Source organism: Chionomys nivalis, chromosome 7 (genome assembly GCF_950005125.1).
Source record: "Chionomys nivalis chromosome 7, mChiNiv1.1, whole genome shotgun sequence".
Taxonomy (NCBI): domain Eukaryota; kingdom Metazoa; phylum Chordata; class Mammalia; order Rodentia; family Cricetidae; genus Chionomys; species Chionomys nivalis.
The window spans coordinates 68,863,721-68,882,796 of record NC_080092.1 but is presented as its reverse complement, the minus strand read 5'-3'; the positions used below and the strand labels follow the sequence as shown (position 1 = coordinate 68,882,796).

General features: G+C 49.3%; 1 protein-coding gene across 1 annotated transcript; it reads right to left on the bottom strand.

Moving 5' to 3' along the window:
* Positions 1-11,807: 11,807 nt before the first annotated feature.
* On the bottom strand, positions 11,808-18,778 carry Mrps23 (mitochondrial ribosomal protein S23). Its single transcript, XM_057773296.1, has 5 exons — positions 18,626-18,778; positions 17,696-17,866; positions 13,367-13,444; positions 12,915-13,041; positions 11,808-12,472 (listed from the first exon to the last, which is right to left on the bottom strand). The coding sequence occupies exons 1-5, from the start codon at positions 18,667-18,669 to the stop codon at positions 12,377-12,379; spliced, it is 516 nt and encodes a 171-aa protein (XP_057629279.1). The 5' UTR covers positions 18,670-18,778; the 3' UTR covers positions 11,808-12,376.
* Positions 18,779-19,076: the final 298 nt, after the last annotated feature.

Below are 19,076 nucleotides of genomic sequence, written 5' to 3'. Positions count from 1 at the left end.
AACCACACGACTGGGGAGAACTTCAGGCAACTATAGTAAATACTTTGTAAGACAAGGGCAAATCCAGGGACCTCTGCGAGGGAGCATTAGCCAAGCTTGTCCTTCCAAAGAGAAGGGGGAAGAGCTACCAGCATTCTTGAGGTCCACGGGGGACTCAGGAGTATGCAAGAGTATTTTTAGCAAATGACAGAAAAAACGGAGAAAACAGGTTGATCGATTGACAGACAACCCAATTTTTAATCTAGACATCTTTAATAAATTCTATGATGTAGGATTATCCATCTTATCTCACCCAGATTGCTGTCCCTCACAAGGAGATGGCCTTGATTTAGAGGCCAGAGTAAGTGGTTTTATCACAAGACTCATTTTATGCCCATCGTGTGCAGCACCAGTCAGTATCCAGGAGCCAAGTCTCACCGAGTTTGTTTGTTTGATTCGTTGGTTGGTTGACTGAGTGGATGGTTGGTTAGTTAGGTTTTTTGAGACAAGGTTTTTCTGTGTATCCCTGGCTATTCTGGAACTCACTCTGTAGACCAGGCTGGCCTTGAACTCACAAAGAGCCCCTGTCTCTGTTTTCTGAGCGCTGGGGTTAAAGTCATGTATCACCACCACCCAGAGGGCTTTTTTAAAATTTTATTTCATTTTGTTTAGTGTGTATGTGGGTGTGAGTATGTTCATGTATGTGGGAGCTCACATGCCATGACACATATGTGGAGGTCAGAGAACAACATGTGGGAGTCAGTTCTGTCCTTCCAAACCATGTAGGTCTCCGGGATCAAGTTCAGTTTGCCAGGCTTGGTATCCAGCAACTCTGCCTACTAAGCCATTTTTCTGACCTGGTCTACAGAGTGAGAGACCCTGTTTCTAAAAAGCACCCCTTTTTCAACTATTTTTATTGTTGTCGAGACAGGTTCTCATGTAGCCTAAGCTGTCCTCAAAACTCTCTGTGTAACCAAAGATGGAGCCTGATCCCTTGGTCCCCCTGCTTCTACTCCCTAAGTATAGAATTACGAGTGTATGCCACCGTTTCTGGTTTATGCCATGCCGGGGGTGGAACCCAGGGCTTTGAGCATGCTGGGCAAGCACTCTACTAACTGGGCCCCAAAACACATCTTTCTAGGTGCATGCTGTGATCTGTGGGTCAGAGCAGGGCAGCTTTAGGGTCCTCAGAGAAAGTAGAACTTCGGATGGGAGAAGGCAGCTGAGAATCCCCTGTAGCATACAATACTCAAGTTCCAACAGCCAGCAACTGTATGACTTTGGCCAGAAGGCCAGCTCTGGGCTGGTTCTGTTGTCTGACAACTGAGGATAACAGTACTAATGCCTGTTTCCCAATGTGGTGTCAATTCAATTAGAGACAAAACTATCTGAAGAGTTTTCAGCATAATGGTACCCTAAGACACTCACACCTTCAGATACCCAGGGAAGCCCCCTGTCCCCTCATGAGCTCCCTGATGGAGCTGACTAGCTGTGATTCCCTACCTCAGGTAGTCTTCATCTAGATGAGTTGTTCAATCCCAATGGTCGTTATTTTGAAGGCCTGTAAGACAGGCCTCCTGGATTTTATCTCCCGTAACTCATTCTGTGGCCTACAAATAGAAAAGGACAATAATTCAGATATGGCGAGAGCTCGAAGACACCCCCACACACACACAACCCCCGACCTCCAGCAGAAAGCACCCCTGCAGCCAAGTGGCGAGTTGTGCTGTTGTGATAAAGAAGAAGCCTGTTTGAAAATAATCACAAGTTCTCTCAGGAAGCCCAATTATATTTTTACATCGAGAATCAAAACGCTGGTGGGGTAGACTTCAGCCCAGCCTTCCCGAACCTTTTATCCTGTAATTAAGCCAGCTCTGCTGCTGGGTTAATTCTCCCCTGAATGCCACCACCCTTTGAGGCAGCCCGTACGTCGGGAGAAGGCTTCAGTCTGATGATCTATCACACCAATACATCACTGCGGTGAGCTGCCTCCTTAATGACTTATCCATAACACATCAGCAGAGTGAGGCACACTCATAGTATATTGCTCAATAAGTCTGCGGTGGCCAGGGGAGGAAGTGATGGGCAGCAGCTCGCTCCGTGTCCTGACATGGCTGGTGTCAGTGTGGGCCCACACTGGGCTCTCCTTTCCTAAACCAATGTTTATCCAGACAGGAGCTCTCTCATGCCCTTGGGTTTTTAAAGTGTGAAATCATGAGCCAGGGCAGGAAGGCCACTCCTGTCTGTGGGGTTTCTCTAGGCCTGTCATGTCTGAGCATTCTCTCTAAGGACTTATTACGTAGGGGGCAGGGCCGCTGCATGCCCTACCCCTAAGGAGTGGCATCCACTCTGTAGTCCATGCCAAGGGTCCCCAGCCACCACCCAGCACTGCGAAAGCTACAGCCTGGACCACCCAACAGGAATGGCCTTAGTTAAAATCAGAGCCCGTGGGTCTGGGAGAGCTGACTCAGTCTCTCTGCTCCGCAAGCATGAGGATGAGTTTGATCATTCACATGACCCTGGCACAAGCTGGGCGAGGTGGTGCCTGCTTCTCATCAATCTCTAGGGAGATGGAGACAGGAGGATCCGTGGGACTCACTGGCCAGCCAACTTAGCCCAATCAGTGAGCCTCAGGCTAAATGAGAAACCCCATCTTAAAAAACAAGGTGAGCATGGGGGCTGGAGGGATGGCGCAGAGGTTAAGAGCACTGGCTGTTCTTCCAGAGTTCAATTCCCAGCACCCACATGGAGCTTCACAACCATCTGTAATGAGATCTGGGGTCCTCTTCCTTCATGCAGGAGTGCAAGCGGGCAGAACACTGTATACATAATAAATAAATAAATCTTAAAAAACAAACAAACAAGGTGAGCTTCTCCTGAAGAATGATAGCCAAGGTTGACATCCACCCTGTACATGTACACACACACACCAAAGACACACACACATAAACACACACCAGACATACACACATGCATACACACGCAAACACGCACAGCCCACAGACACATACACACTACAAATACACACACTATAGATACACACACACACACCACAGACACACACACTGGACACACACACCCCACAGACATACACACATACACACACATCATACATATACATACACACAAACACACACACACAACCATTTTTAAAAATCATTTATTATTTAATGTGTGCCATGGTGTGTATGTGGAGGTCAGAGAAAAACTTGCAGAAGTCAGTCCTCTCCTTCCACCTTGAGGGTCCGGGAGTCAGGTTCAGACTCTCAGGTTTGGTGGCAGGCACCTTTACCCACTGGGTCACATCATCCCTGCAGTACTGTCTGATGCAGAGACTGGAGGAGACCACCCACCTCACTAGAATCGAGGTGCTGAATGGCAATTCTGATCCGTGGGGCTACTGTAAGCCTGAGTAACACAGTGTGCAGAGAGCGGCTACTCTAGAGAGACATCTGACATGCTCAGATACAGCACAGTTGGGTAGAACACTGTCTTACCATACCAGAGGATCTGGGTTCGAGCCCCAGCACCACAGCAGAAGTAGAAGAAATCACTCCACCAGGGTTAGTCCTATAGTGAGTGACCCTCTTGATTCTGGGGGCCTCAAGGTCTTCAGGCTTCCCTCTCTACGTTGTATTCTTCATCCATGGAGACTCATTGGATTTTTCTTTATTTATATGCTGTTTTTGTTCAGAAGAAATGGGGGGGGGGGGCTAGAGAGATGGCTCAGAGGTTAAGAGCATTGCCTGCTCTTCCAAAGGTCCTGAGTTCAATTCCCAGCATCCACATGGTGGCTCACAACCATCTGTAATGAGATCTGATGCCCTCTTCTGGCCTGCAGGCAGACACACAGACAGAATATTGTATACATAATAAATAAATATTTTTTTAAAAAAGGAAATAGGGGAGAAAGTGGAGAAATGGGTGTTCACAGAAGCACACAGTACGATGAAAATGAAGGCACTGGGGAGATCGGAGTGAAGGTGATGAAATACTAAACAAGACTTAGGTAAAAGCAGGGTAAAGCAAGGAGAAATGGTGAGGATCCCGCGCTCTCACATCCTTGCCAGTCATGCAGAACTAATCGCCTGGCTCAGAAAGCTAAGGATGGGCTGCCCAGTCTCGCAATCTCACTGAAGAGGGAAGTCCTGGCTCAGAGTTCTTCCCTGTAAACACACAAAGTAACAGGCACAGTAATGGTCCTTACAGCACCCTAGACAGCAGCCTCAGCACCAGGAAGGGGCTGTGCATGTGAGAAGGGTAGTCCACTTTTTTTTTAAATTTATTATGTATACAATATTCTGTCTGTGGGTATGTCTGCAGGCCAGAAGAGGGCACCAGACCTCATTACAGATGGTTGTGAGCCACCATGTGGTTGCCAGGAATTGAACTCAGAACCTTTGGAAGAGCAGGCAATGCTCTCAACCACTGAGCCAATTCTCCAGCCCAAGGGTAGTCCACTTAAAAAAAGGATTTATTTATGTCCATGGATATTGTTTTATCTACATGTACATCTACACACCAGAAGAGGGCAGCAGATTCCATGAGAATTACATGAGACTATAGTTATAAATGGTTATGAGTTTCCATGTCGGTGCTGGGAATTGAACTCAGGACTTCAGGAGGAGCAGTCAGTGAGTGCTTTTAACCACTGAGCCATCTCTCCAGCCTCTATTTATTTATTTATTTATTTATTTATTTATTTGAGACCGGGTCTCTCTATGTAGCTTTAGCTATCCTGGGAACTTGCTAGGTTAAACCAGGCTGGTTTCAAATACACAGAGATCCACATGCTTCCGCCTCCCAAGTGATGGGAGTAAAGGGGTACGCCACCATACCAGGTTTAAGATTTATTTGTATGTCTATTATGTGTCTGTCTGTCTGTCTGTATGGATGAATGCCATGTCTGTGCCAGTGCCAGAGGAGGTCAGATGAGGACATCAGATCCCCTAAGATGGAGTTATAGGGCATCGTAAGAAGTCCAACGTGGGCGATAGAGACTGAACTTGAGCCCTCTAGGGGAGCAGCAAGCGCTTTTAATCACCAAACCATCAACCAGGCCTCTGGGGGAAAAATTAATGGGAAAGATAAGCTCCAAGTCCAAGAAGATGACACAAGGGTACAAGACCAAGAATTTACATAGAAACACTTTGTTGGAATTTTATAAGCTTAGTCATTTCAAACTCAGAGCAGTATACAGCCGGGGCTAACATCTGCATGTATGTGGCTGTATTTTAGATAGTCTTTGCTCTTTTTTTATGCTTAAGAATACTACACCAGAGCTATGCCCAAATGTAGATTTAACTGAATTTAGCAGTCAAGGCTAACCTGGAAACTAAGACACCAGATTTACCGAAGCCATAAAAAAATAAATCTTCCCCCTTGTTTAGAAGCGGCGCCAGTTTTCCTTGAACTAAGATGTGACAGAACATTCTCTCGTGGGTCTCTGTGAACAAAAAGATGGATAGTGACATGTCCTCAGGATGCAGAAATAGTCTGCAGAGCAGGAGCATGCCCTGGCATCCTGAGATGCTGGCCACAGGCTCAGCATCGACAGAGGATTCAGCAGCAGCAGCTCAGACATCCCCAGAGCCAATGGGCCTTCCTGAGGCAGGTGGGAGGCAGGCAGCCGCTGATGCATTGCTGGAGGTAAAACAAGCTCACCCTGGATAAGACTCTCCTCAAACTCGTGGACACTCCATCAAGGCCCTGGTTCTGGCACAGAACACAGAGGCCAGGCTGGCAGCCACAGCCCTGGCACTGAAGACATCTACTCCGAGTGCGTGAGTGGCGTCCGGCTGCCAGGATGGAAAGGCTACTCGCCTCACTCAGCAGAGCCCAGGAAGGCTGGTGGTAAAGCCCCAGGGGACTCCTAGGAAGTTGTTAATATTCAAGAGAGAGCACAGAAATGCGGTGAGAGTTTGTTTTTACTATAACAAACAAAGCTTGCCTGAAGATCAGAGTGCAGAGCTAGTCACATTAGTTAGCCATAGAGGCCAGGCGGTGGTGGTGCACGCCTTTCATCCCAGCACTCGGGAGGCAGAGGCAGGCTGATCTCTGTGAGTTCTAAGCCAGCCTGGTCTACAAGAGCTAGCTCCAGGACAGGCTCCAAAGCTACAGAGAAACTCTCTCTGTGAGTTCAAGGCCATCCTAGGCTACACGAGATTGATCCAGTCTAAAAGAGAAACGGAGCCAGGCGGTGATGGCTCACACTTTAATCCCAGCATTTGGGATTCATGCACCTTTAACCCCAGCACTAGGAAGGTGGAGACAGGAAGGGATATGGCTGGGCAAAGATAGGAATATAAGGTGGAAGGAGACAGGGGCTCATGCATTCAGTCTGAGGATTTGTGGGGACAGGATCTTGCCCACTTTGGTCTGAGGATTCGGTAGAGGAAAAGGGTCTCTCTAGTGACTGGTTTCTTTATGCCTCTGATCTTTCAGCATTTACCCCGATATCTGACTCCAGGATTTTATTATTAAGACCAATTAGAATTCACGCTACACAGAAGCATCTTGGAGTTTAAAGCAAGCATGCTGAGAGGGTTTGAGCAGCCAGCCTCTCTCTCAGAGTTCTTCAGCAGGCTGAATGTCCCCACCGGTCAGCCCTGGGTGCAGGCCGCTCTGTGCTGGGCTCTGCACGCTCACGGTGTGGGTTGATTCCTTTTCCTTGCATCTTTATTTCTGCAGCTGTGGAAAGCCTGGGTGTTTACAGAGTTTGACTGCAGACTGCATCTAGCTGTCTTTGGTACTTGCACATGAACATGATGCTGACCTTGTCATCTCCATGGTCAGGATGGCTCCCCATTCGTCAGTTCATCCATTTGACACATGTACTTAGGTTCCAAATTCTGTGCTGGGACCGGATGTGGCTCAGAATGGTTAAGTGATGTGTTCAGAGCCATGAGCATCAGGATCCGGGACAACAGAGGAGAAAGGTGAGAGCCTTCCCCTGTCGTCACTGCTTCTGCGTGTACACAGCAGACGGGTAGGAATGAGGCCTGGCAAGGCACAGAGGGGAGTCACTGACACTGGTGCAAGTCAGGATTAACAGCTTGGAGGGGTGGAAGCAGGCGTAGTCGCGAGTTCAAGGTCATTCTCAGCTACACAGTCAGTTCAAGGCCACCCTGGCCTGGTCTGCTGCACCCTGTCTCTCTTCCTCTGTCTTTCTCCCCCCCTCCTTTCCTTTCCCTCTCCCTCTTTTTTTACCTTTCTCAGAAGTAACTAAATAAAAATAAATTTTTTTTTTTGTTTTTAATGAAGCCTACCACCACTGGGTAAATTCCAAGAGTAGACACCCTCCTAAGATATTTTTTGTTTCTTTTTTTGCTCTTCACTTCCAAACGCATATTTATTTATTCATGAATACGGTGCTGGAAGGAGATAGTAACAGCCAAGTATGGAAGCCAGGGCTATACAGTGAGACCCTAGTCTTCTTTTTTTTTTTTTTTTTTTATCAGGACAAGGCTTTCTGTGTGGCCCTGGCTGTCCTGGAACTCTGCAGACAAGGCTGGCCTCAAACTCAGAGATCTGCCTGCTTCTGCCTCGCTAGTGCTGGGATTAAAGATGCATGCCTGCTTGCCCAGCTGAGATCTTTGTCCTAAAAAAAACAAACAACACACAAAAGAGGTGGTAACTTTGGAGGGCTAGGATTGAGAGAGCCAAGTGCTCACACAAATGACCGTGTTCTTTCTCATCTGCATTAATCTAAGGCAGATTCCTCCCCAGCTTTCCTAGACACAGAGGGTAGAGACTATGCCAAGCCTCCAGCTTCTGCTGCCCTCTGATCAGTGAGCTGGGTGCTAAGGGTGCAGTTTTTTACAGATTAGGAAATTGACTCTCCTCCCTGCACGAGACAGTCATAGGTTTGGCTTTTGGTTTCTCTCGATCGGGGATTCCCATTGCTCCCCACTGCCTCCCTGCCTCCACCTTCCCTCCCTCTTCCTCTCCATGAAATCTGCAGATGAGTCATTGAGTAAAGAGTGTTCAGAAACATTGCTCTGGGCAGTCTCAGGGGCCCAGCAGTAAGCTCCTTGCACACCCCATCCCCCCGATACACATATACCCGCAGGCCTCTGCCATTTGTCCTGTGGCCTGTTCCCTCCCATCTCTACTCCATCCCAGTAGCACCCTAGGACCTCAGCTTCCAAGACTTCCGCAGAACGTTATTTCACAAGGACACTTTCCAACCTTGAAAAACGAGGTACCTGGAGGCAAGGAAATAACGCTCTCTTTCTAGTTGAGCAGCGTGAGAGCGCAGCGCCATCTAGTGGTACCGCAGCTGACTACTCCCGGGCGGTGACATTTTCAGACAATCAATATCTCATTATTAACCATAATCACAACCTGATGTTTACTTTTGGAGACGTGTTCTGGCAAGGGACGCACGTGCACTTTTCTGCCTGATTCCGAGGCCTGCGATCCTAAATGCCACAATGACTATTAAACAGTGTCCTGCCAGTAAGCAAACAGGAGGGAGCCGAGATTGACGGTCTATCTTTTTCATCTAAGCTGCTCACCAAAAACAAAGCATCCGTTGAAGCCAGTGACCTTTCACTAACTGCTGGAAGGCAAATGCTTGATAAATAATAAATGGACCCCTACTCGATGTTGCTTGGAACCCATCTTTTAATTAAAAGAACCGAGCAGTGAGAAGGTCAGGTGACTGATGTTTAAGTTAGAGTCTCGGAGAAGCGTCAATCAAGGGTAAAATTAAGCTTGAAATGCAATGTGATTGTCAGCTTAGCAATTCAACAACAACAACAAAAACTCCCAATGCAATCCCCCGGTGGGAGGAAGCAATGGTAGCTGACAGTGGCGTGTTTAGGGGACATGACACTTTACTCTCTACCTCTGTACCCTCCCCTAGCAACCTTCTCACCAGGCCTCAGCAATAGCCACTCTCTGGGCACACCATCTCCACAGAAACTGCCTTGGAGCTGGACTCATCCAATCAAGGGCCAGCATGCCACACTGAGTACTACTCTAAGAGTGACATGGAAGGCATTTCTTGTTTTTTTTTCCACGTCCTCTGCCAGCCAAGGTGACCTCCACCAAGCAGCTCATGGAAATGCCCTGGCAGCCCACAGCTCACCCAGCCTCTGGAATAAACCTCCCGAGAAGAGGGCAGGGAGAAAGCGAAAGCTCCCACTTCCCTGCCCCGCCCTTACTCCACCACCTCCCACTTCCCTGCCCCGCCCTCACTCCACCACCTCTGGCTGAGGCAGCCACAGCTGGCCTCTACTCTCAGGGTCGCATTGTGTCAGATGCCCTCACTCCAAGACAGCCTCTGAAAAACTGCCAACCCAATCCAGTTTCCTGTTAGGCTTGGTCACAGCCAGCTCTGAAGAGAATGGACGAGGTCCAGGGACTCCAAGCAGGCCACATCTGGATCCTCTGGAGCTAGGCGGGTATCGGTAGAAACTCAGGGAAAACTTTATCAACCTACTTTAATGGCTGAAACTTGTGGCAATCCTCCTGCCTCAGACTCCTAAAGGGATGGGATTAGATATGCACTGCCACACTTGGCTTCAATTTCATGCATGTTATGTGTGCTCACGTGTGTATACAAACACGTGTAGAGGTGAGGACACTCACTGACATGGCTATCTCCTCAGCCGCTAACTGCACTTTGGTTGCCTTTCTCCTTCCTCCCCTTAACTGAGAACACCTCCTGTGTTGTCCCCTGCCCCTGCCAGCGCCGCCCCACTGCCCCCACCGGTAGCTCATTCATTCTCCCAGCTCCGAACCTTATTCCTTTATTAAAGACTGTCCGTTTCCTAAATACCCAGGCCTTCCATCCCTGCCACATGGGCACTGAGCCATCACCTCCACCCAAGCAGAATTAAAGCCCTATTCCCTGAGCGTGCCGATTCCTTTCCCACTGGTCTCCTCCTCATAACACTGCCCGTCTCCTGGTCACTGGGGTTTGTAATTGGGACGAGCCACCTCCTCCCCCCGTCCCCCTCCCAAGTCCTGAGCAAGTCTTCTGTTACCTGATGCTGCTTTCACCACACAGCTTCCGCGCTCGCTTTCCTACCCATCTGAGCCCCTCCATGTCGCTGTCTGCTCAAACCCATTTCCCATCCACACCTGTAAGGAAACCAGTAAGCTGTGCGTTCGCCATCTCAATTCACCTCACGACACGAGCCGCAAGTCCAGGCACAGCTTGCCCTTATCTTGTCAGCTGGTGACTGTGATGGGCACAAGGTGACGCCAGGACAAACGAGCATCCAGAAGGACCCGGCTCTTCAGGCTTGTCTTCTGCAAAGTTCACTGAAGCCTGGACGCCTGCCTCCGGCTTCAGCTCCCTAGCTGCTCCAGCTCTTGGGAGGGCCTGCTCCTGAAGCTGTTCAATGCTTCAGCGCTCACAAAGTGAAAATGTCTGTCCTTGTTTGCGCTTAATAGGAAGGAAATGCTTGGAGCAGAATGCAGGCCATGGGAAGTTGGGTGCGAGTACGGGGGCAGACTGAGCAGACAAACCATAGTGAAGGCCTGAGTGCTGGCCCTTTGGGGGTTCAGCAGGGAGTTGATGCTCAACCTGAACCACAAGATTCCCAAACCGAGCCACCATTTGAAATAGAACCTGATCTCTAAACGGGGGAGGGAGTCCAGCACAGAGCACAGAATTTTCCAGGTTCCCCCAAGCAATATTCCAAGACTAATCCAAAGAGGACCACTCCCCCGCCCCCAACCTCTACCAAGCTTCCTTTTGTGTGACTATGGCTGTACATGCACATGTGGGAACCAGGTCAACCTCAGCTGTCATTCCCCAGGTGCCACCCACCCTGTCTTTGAGTCATAGCTGTAATTTGGCCTGGAGCTCACCAAGGAGGCTAGCTGGCTGGGCCCCGGGACCCACTAACCTTCTCCTAGCATTGGGATTACGTGTGTGGGCTGGCTTCTACTTTTTACTTGGATGCTGGGGATCAAACTCAAGTCCTCTGACTGAGCCTCTCCCTGGACCCTCTACCACAGGTTTCTACAGCCGTTCAAAAACCTATCCACGCCGCTGTTTCTTCTCAATCTCATTGTAGATTCTCCTAAGGCAAGAAGGGGTTCCATCTTCTTCCAACACCACAGCAGCCGGAGAGAGGCTTCTGCACAAACCGGGACTTCAGTCCTTAACCTCACAAGCCCGTGTAGCAGCTCTCCCCCATTTCAGAGGTGCTATCCTGCGTCCCCTCCCTTCCACAGGCTGACTCAATTTCAGAACACATGGAGAAAAGCATTCTCACACACTGATGGAGAAGCAGAATTCAAACAATAAAAACCCAGAAATGTAAGGACTGGAAGAGGCACTGAGCCAGCTCCTGGGCTGCCCTCCTGAGAACAAGGCCTGTGGCACCACTGTCAGCTGCTGTCCCCAGTCTTTCCAAGTATTTGGGATCCATTCATGTCTAATATCTTCAAAAGGACGGGATTTGCTTCTCCATCTGAGTCATGAGGAATGGTAAGGCAGGAGCAATGCTGGAAGCAGCGGGGGCTAGGGGCTTAAAGGCCTTCATGGAGCTCTCACAGGCAATGAGGTGGAAGGCTAAGACACGGGTGTTGTTCTTCCATCCAGACAGGGAAGGCCTGCACTCAGAGAACTGTGTGAGAAAACCACAGAGACTGAAGATAAGAACACCTGAAGCTGCTTTTGACTACAGATGAGAACTACTACCCACAAATACAGGAGCTGCATCACAACGGGCATCTCGTTCACTAGTAAAACCCAGTATGATGGAGCAGACCGGGGAGGCAGGATGTTTATGGAGAAGGCCATCAGTTGCCCCAAGCCTTGCCATCTTGGAAATCCAGGTACTAAGAAAAACGCAAGTCTTGAGTAAGGTGTGATCATTTATTCATTCAACAAACATTTCCTAATGTTGCAGCCTGTGAGCCGCAAGCCCATGCTAACCACCTCCAACACATTTAACCCATGACATTTGAGTGGTGGCTTTGGTCTTAGTTCGCATCAGACAGGTCCTCAGTCTTACTGCAGCTGGCTGGGCCTCTCACGCTGCAGTCAATAGCTCTACAGAGAAAGTACAAACACCACCTGCAGATGGAAACACTTGCCAAGGGACCGCACCATGTGGGCGAGTAGTAGAATTCTGCAGGAGGGATCCAGACGAGAAAAACGGCACAGTTCAGATGCAACGGCCCACAGCCAGCACGGGGCACCTTTAAAGGCTTCCTGGTGCCATTTACTTTGAAAGCATTAGAGAACCTTTATCTAACAATACCGTGAAATAAAAGTCCACAAAACTGGAGCTTTCAAAGCACGGGAATGCGATTCATGACAACCCAGAAACAGCAACTGAGAGAAGGCCTGGGATGGAGACCAACAGAACCCAAGCATCTCAGTTGAGCGGCGTCCCAGGTGGTGGGCATGCTCAGTGCACAGAAGGCCTCAGGGAGGGGAGACAGCCGTCCTCGTCTCCTGCTGCTCCAGGGCGTCTTCCTGAGGCCGGTTTCCTTCCAATGGGGCATGGGGTCTGACCCGGACCTGTAGGGTTTGAGGGAATGTGACTACTTCCAAGGAACAAGCAATGTCTCTCACATGCTGCCCGTGTACATAGTGGCTGCAGCTGTGTGACTAAGCATACATACTCTGGCATTAGGGAAACATTTAACAACGCCATCTCATGTCAAATTCTCTTATGACAAGCAGCAAGTGCACAAAAATTTCTCTAGAACCACATTCTAAGAGACCAACAGCTATAAACAGCACACAGAGTCCCACACATTCAATACAACAGTATCTGACCTGGGGTTAAAGGCACCAGCCAAGGTTTCAGGAAGCAAACCACCCCTTTTACTGAGAGACAACACCCACTGAAATTACTGTGTGTGCGCGCTCACACTCGCACAAATGCACAACTGAGCACACATGCTCCTGCTGAGCTCCACCCCCGGCCCAACACCAGCTCTGACAATTAGGAACTCACCACCCGTGCTTCTCCTGCTCGTCTTAAAATGACGCCTTCTGCCAGCAAAGCCTTCCCCGTCTCCACAAACAACTTTTCTTCATCTGTCTCTCCGAGATCCTGCAGTTCCATGTACTTCTCCACAAACCTGCAATTCCCAGGCCAGTGTTGGGGCTGTGGCGACATCTGCCACACAATAGCAAGCAAGCCCCGGAGAGCTGCCTAGAGAAGCACCCTTCACACACTCCTCAAAATGACAGCTTCGCCGGGCAGTGGTGGCGCACGCCTTTAATCCCACACTCGGGAGGCAGGGGCAGGCGGATCTCTGTGAGTTCAAGGCCAGCCTGGTCTACAGAGTGAGCTCCAGGGCAGCCAGGGCTACAGAGAAACCCTGTCTCAAGCCTGCCGCCCGCCCCACAAACGAGGTGAACCCTCAGGGGAGCTTGATTTACTCAGGCCGGGGAAATACTTACCGCTGACAAGTAGACTTGAAGTTTGGGTTAAACAGATCAAAAGCTTTGTGACCAGATCCATAGGCAGAAAAGAATTTCCTAGAAAACACAGAAACAATCTGAATCTCCAATTATAGGTTATGGGGAAGGGGGCAGAAGGAATACAGAATAACTGCTAGGCCCTGCGAAGATACAGAGCCTAAACCAAAGAACAAGGCATGCATCAAGCGAGACAAAGGAATCTCAGTGAGAACGATCACTCCCTCTCCCATCTGCCCCAACTTCTCTGTCCCCCTCTCAGGAAGCAAGTTTCTCATGTGTCACCACGTTCAGAAAAGCCCACCACAGATAACACTACAGATGTATTATTCCGTGTGTGTGTGTCTGTGTCTGTGTCTGTGCGTGTCTGTGCCACGTGCATGCTGAGTGTTCGGGTGTACGTGGAGGACAGAGCAGGACATCAAGTGTCTTCCTCCACCAGTCTCCACTCCAGCGCTTTGAGACCAGGTCTCTCCCTGGCCTGCGAGCTCACCACTTTGGCTAGGGTGGCAGGCCAGCAAGCTGTCAAGATCTGCCCCCTAGGGCTGAGGTTACAGGCACACGTAGGCAGGACACGCTTCTCACAAAGGTGTTGAAGACTCACACTCAAGTCTTCAAGCTTCCACAGCAAGTGCTCTTACACACTGGGCTTTCTTCAAGTCCCCAGCCACATTCTTAACCCAAAGAAGGGGTACCTATCTTCCTTTTTAATTGGGGAAGTATGTGTGTATCAAAAATTAATCCTTGCTGGGCCTTTGAGGTGACTCAGAAGGTAAAAGGCACTTGCCGCCAAACCTAACAACCTGAGTTTGATCCCTAGAACCCACATGGTGGAAGGACAGGGCTCCTGTTAAGTTGTGCTCTGGCTTCTACATGCATGCTGTAGCACTTACTGCAGCATGTGCATATATACATGCACATCTCCACTTTAATAAAATACAATAAAAACTGCAAAATCCCTAAGTGCGCCAGTGACAGTGCGATCAGCCAACGACTATCACCACGACGGTCCCAGAACATTTTAAGATTACGTCTCAGTGAGTGTAGGTGTCACAGCACACGAGTGGAGGTCAAAGGACAACTTGAGGGATTTTCTCCTTCTGCCATGTGGCTCTGGGGCTTGAACTCAGGTCATCAGGCCTGGCAGCAAGTGCCTGTACCCACTGAGTCCCCTTGCTGGCCCTCCAGAACATTCTGATCAGCCCCCACAGAGGCCCAGGACCATGATGCACTCACACCTCTCACCCCACAGCTTGTGTTTTTAGAGATTATCTCAAATCAGCGCAGAGACTCTTTCTAGTCCTTCACATCAAGACTGTTGCAGAACACCTGCGCTGCCTGGCATAGGTACCAGTCAGTCCATGGGCTAACTCCACAAATGGGGGTGCAAGGTCAAACTATTGCTATTTATATGTTAAAACAAACAAACAAACCAAAACCAACCTTCCAAACTGCCCAAGTGCTTCTCCAAGCAGCTGTGCCAAATTTATACTCAGGCAAATTCTACAATACACAAATGCCTGTTTTCCTGTTTCATGACCCTTGCCAAATAGATAAACTTGAAATTATAAACAGTTTCAGCACCACCAACCATCCCCCCCAAAAGAAACAGAATGCCATTAGAAATCTTTTCAAGTCTGCCAGCAAACTGGATTCCTTTCCTGTAAACCATTCACACTCTTCGTCCATTTTCCAGGTAGTGCTTGCTATGAACTAAGAATTCCTCCATGGAAAGCCCAAGGTGTAAAAAAGTAAAGCTGAGAACTCTGGGAGTTCATCAGGTCACAAGTACAGCCCTTAAATAAAACAGTATTGGTGTCCTTAGGGAAAGATAGAAGGCATGCTTCCTTTCTGTTCTCTCCCAAGTAAGGACACAGCAAGAAGACAGCACTCTCAGAGGTGGGAGATATCTCTAAGTCCAAAGCCAGCTTCGTCTACCCAGCAAGTCCCACCCACTCTGGAATCAGAGTTGAGTCTCTAAACCAAACAACCAAAAGGATCTGTGGTGGCTCACGGGCCAAGTGCTTGCCCAATATGTACGGGAATCTGAGTTCACCTCCTAGGACAGCAAAGCATAAAGAGGCCACATTAAGGGAAGCAAAAAAAGTTGCCTGACCAAGTACATGCAGCAAACATAAGCAGAAATGTTTGGAAAGTCTCAGGGAGCAAGAACACGCTTGTCCTGCCACCTCAGGAAGAGCCAGGCAGAGCAGAGAGTGGTAGCTTATGTCTGTAATCCCAGCACTCTGGAGGCTGACGTAAGAAGCTACAGAAAACTGATTTCAACTCGCCTTCCACTGGAGTAAACACAAAACACAAAACAACAGCAAAAACTAGTTAACTCTTAACCTCTCCATCTTCCTTTTCAACTTCTTCTCCACCAGCCTAGAGGTTCCATCCAACCCTTACGTCATTAGCGTTTCATCAACAGAGAGCTATAAACAACCAGGCCATGAACCGGACTGCGCACGAGAAGATGGCAGTAAGCAAGACAGTCTCTTTGTCTAGGGTGAGGGTCAGAAAGACAGAACTAGTGACTGAAGAACCCATGGCCTCACACATGTGAGGTGAGCGCTCTATCACTGCGATACAGCCCCTGCTTATCTGAACAGAGTTTCACTATGTAGCTCAGGCTAACCCCAAACTCTTGATCCACCTGCCTCACCTGCCAGGTGCTGGGATTATACACAGGAGCCACCATGCCCTTAGGCTGTGACATCTGAATTGCTCTTTATTATTTAAAAGATGTTAGAACACTATTTTCCAACATTATTTAGGTTAGGTTAGAAGGCACAGAAAGCAAAATAAAGAATACATATTTTCATTTGTGTCAACAACACCTGATTAGGACTTTAAAGGTAACTCAGAAAAGGTAGGGCTGGCCTGGGACCAGCGAGACGGCTCAGTGAGTAAGAAGGGTTTGCCTGATGACAAGAATTTGATACTTGGGACTCACACGGCGAAGGGAGAAAACCAACCACCACAAGTTGTCCTGACCCTACATGTATGCTCACACACATGTGCACAAGTGCACACACACACTAAATAGACAAATGCATGTAGTGAATTCTACATATATAAACCAGCAACAATAGCAACCACATGGTGGCTCACAACCATCTGTAATGAGGCCTGGTGCCCTCTTCTGACCTGCAGTCATACACACAGACAGAATATTGTATCCATAGTAAATAAATATTTAAAAAAAGAAAAAGAAAAACTGAAGGAAAAAAATGTAAAGAGCATCTCCCCTCACCTTCACAGCTCTGCTACACTCGTGACCTGTCTTATGGTGTGAACAGGATTCCGGGGACAGTGCTTCCAACATGACAAACCTAAGTTCCAGGAGCTGCCTTCAAACCACTACCTCAAAAGACAGAGTGATGGGGGATCTGTTCTTTCTTCTTTGTGCTTCCCCTTTGTTTCTCAGTTTTCTATGATGAATATGTATTAATACACTAGACATGGTGATACACGCCTATAATACTTATATAATACATGCAGAGGCGGGAAGATCCTGTTTCAAGAGGGGAAAAAAGAAGAAATAGATGCTAAAGAAATAAAGTACCCAAGCACTTTCTTCAAATTTCTGGGGATGATTACTTTAAGTGCTTTGCAGTCCTAAGCGTTCTTTCCTGTGTGGCTTCAGTGATTGCTAGATGTTAAATCTACAGACCATATTCCTCTGATTTCCACTTCCAAAGAAGGAGATGTGGTGGCCAACTGAAGCTTGGCATCAGATGTTATTTCCCAGATCTGTTACCTCCCTGTGCAGCCACAGGCAGTTAACCCTTGAGCCTCACAGTTCTCTTGAATAAAACAGAGGAATAAGAACCGCCTGCCGACAGGGTTAAAGTCTATGAGCTGATGTTTGTGAAGGGTGTACAATGGTTCCTCACAAAAAAAGACCGCCAGTAAACAGACAACTTTAGCCGCAATGTTCTGTCAGTTTGGGGGCTCCAGATTCCACTTCTTAGAACTTCTGTTTCTGCTGGGTGGTGGTGGGGCACACCTCTATTCCCAGCACTCAGGAGGCAGAGGCAGGTGGATCTCTGAGTTTAAGGCCAGCATGGTCTACAGAGAGAGTCCCAGGACAACCAGTGCTACACAAGGAAACCCTGTCTCAAGCAAACGAGCCAACTAACACTTGCTTCCTCTCACCACTGAGGAGGCGTGGGATGGCACTGTCTTCCTTGTTATACAGGACCAACCCCCCAGAGCAAGCCCCTGTCAGCTGTTAGCAGACTTGGACAAAAACCTTCCTTTCTGAAGGTCGGCTGCACAGCGCGAACTACGGGGATAGCCACTCACGCTCGAATCTGATCCTCACGGTAAAAGATGTCCTGGATGCTAGCTTTGGCTTTGCCATATCGCAAACGGGGTCTTCGGAAGACAGGTTCTCTGAGCGGCGGAAAAGCCTTATATATGTCATACCACAGAGGTTTCTCCTTCAACACTCCAGCACGCATCAGATCCCTCGTCCTTAGAGAGAGAACAGAACCAAGGTCAGTCGATTACAGCAGCCTGCAAAAGTCCCTGAACCAACTTGGGGCAGCCAGAGCAGCGTAGCTCAGGTGAGCTGAGCAGGGCTTCCCACCTAAAGGAGACATGGCCACATCCCACAGCCACCTAGCAAGGATAAAGTGTTAAATCCTGTTGTTTAGGTCTCAGAGTTTAAGGATAGCCTTAAACTCTGTGTGCAGTTGAGGATAACCTTGAACTTAGTGCCTCCCTGGATTTCTCCAGGGCGAGGATTACAGCGTGTCCATGCCAGGCTGTCTTTTTGTTTTGACAAAAGTTCGCCAGTAGCCTGAGTGACCTGAACTTGGCTACGTAGCCCAGGTTGGCCTCGGTCTTGTGGCGATCGTCCTGTCTCTCGCCTCCCGAGTGCTCAGAGTACCGGCATGGGCCACCACACTCAACTTGAAGCCTCTCCATCTTCTTGCACACATCCCACCCCCAAGCCCGTCCACCGTCCCATGGTGGAAACGCAAAGACCGTCCAGTCAAGCCCTTCAGCCTCTTCTTTATCTAGACGCCTCCACCGAAGTGGGGTGGCGAAAACACAACCTTTAAAGTGACAGATCAGAACCCCAAGAGGACATCGACAAACATTCCGAGCCAGGAGGGAGCACGAGGGCCTCTCCGGGCTCGGACACCCGCAACCGCGTCCCGTTCCGGCCACGCCAGGTGGGTCGTGACCCGCTGGGAACCCTGCTCACGCCCGACTCGGAGCACGCACCGGGTAAACACGCTCCCAATCGTCTCCAGCCGGCTCCCCGCCATAGCTACCTAGGGCAGAAAGCCGCTAGCTGTTACCGGAAGCGGAAGCGGCCACAAGCAAGCGAAGGGGGAAACAAGCTGCGGACCGAACCGAGGATCACAGTCCCGCCTCAGCGGACCCGGAGGGCGGAGCCAGACAGAAGCAAACGACCGGCTGAGCGGGAGCGCTCGGTTACTCGTGCGGGGCGCGGGGGGGGGGGGTATCAGACAGGAGCAATCTATAACCGAGCCAAAAGGGCGGGAGTGCACCAAAGCTACGCAGGAGTAGTAAACGACTGGTCCAGAGCTAAGATGGAGTGTGGCACTTGCTTTCTTCTTTCTGACTGTAGGAAGCTTCCTTCTCTCCGGCAGATCGGGCAGTGTGGAGGGAACACAATGGGGCTTGCGGAGATGAGGAACACCCTGCAGTC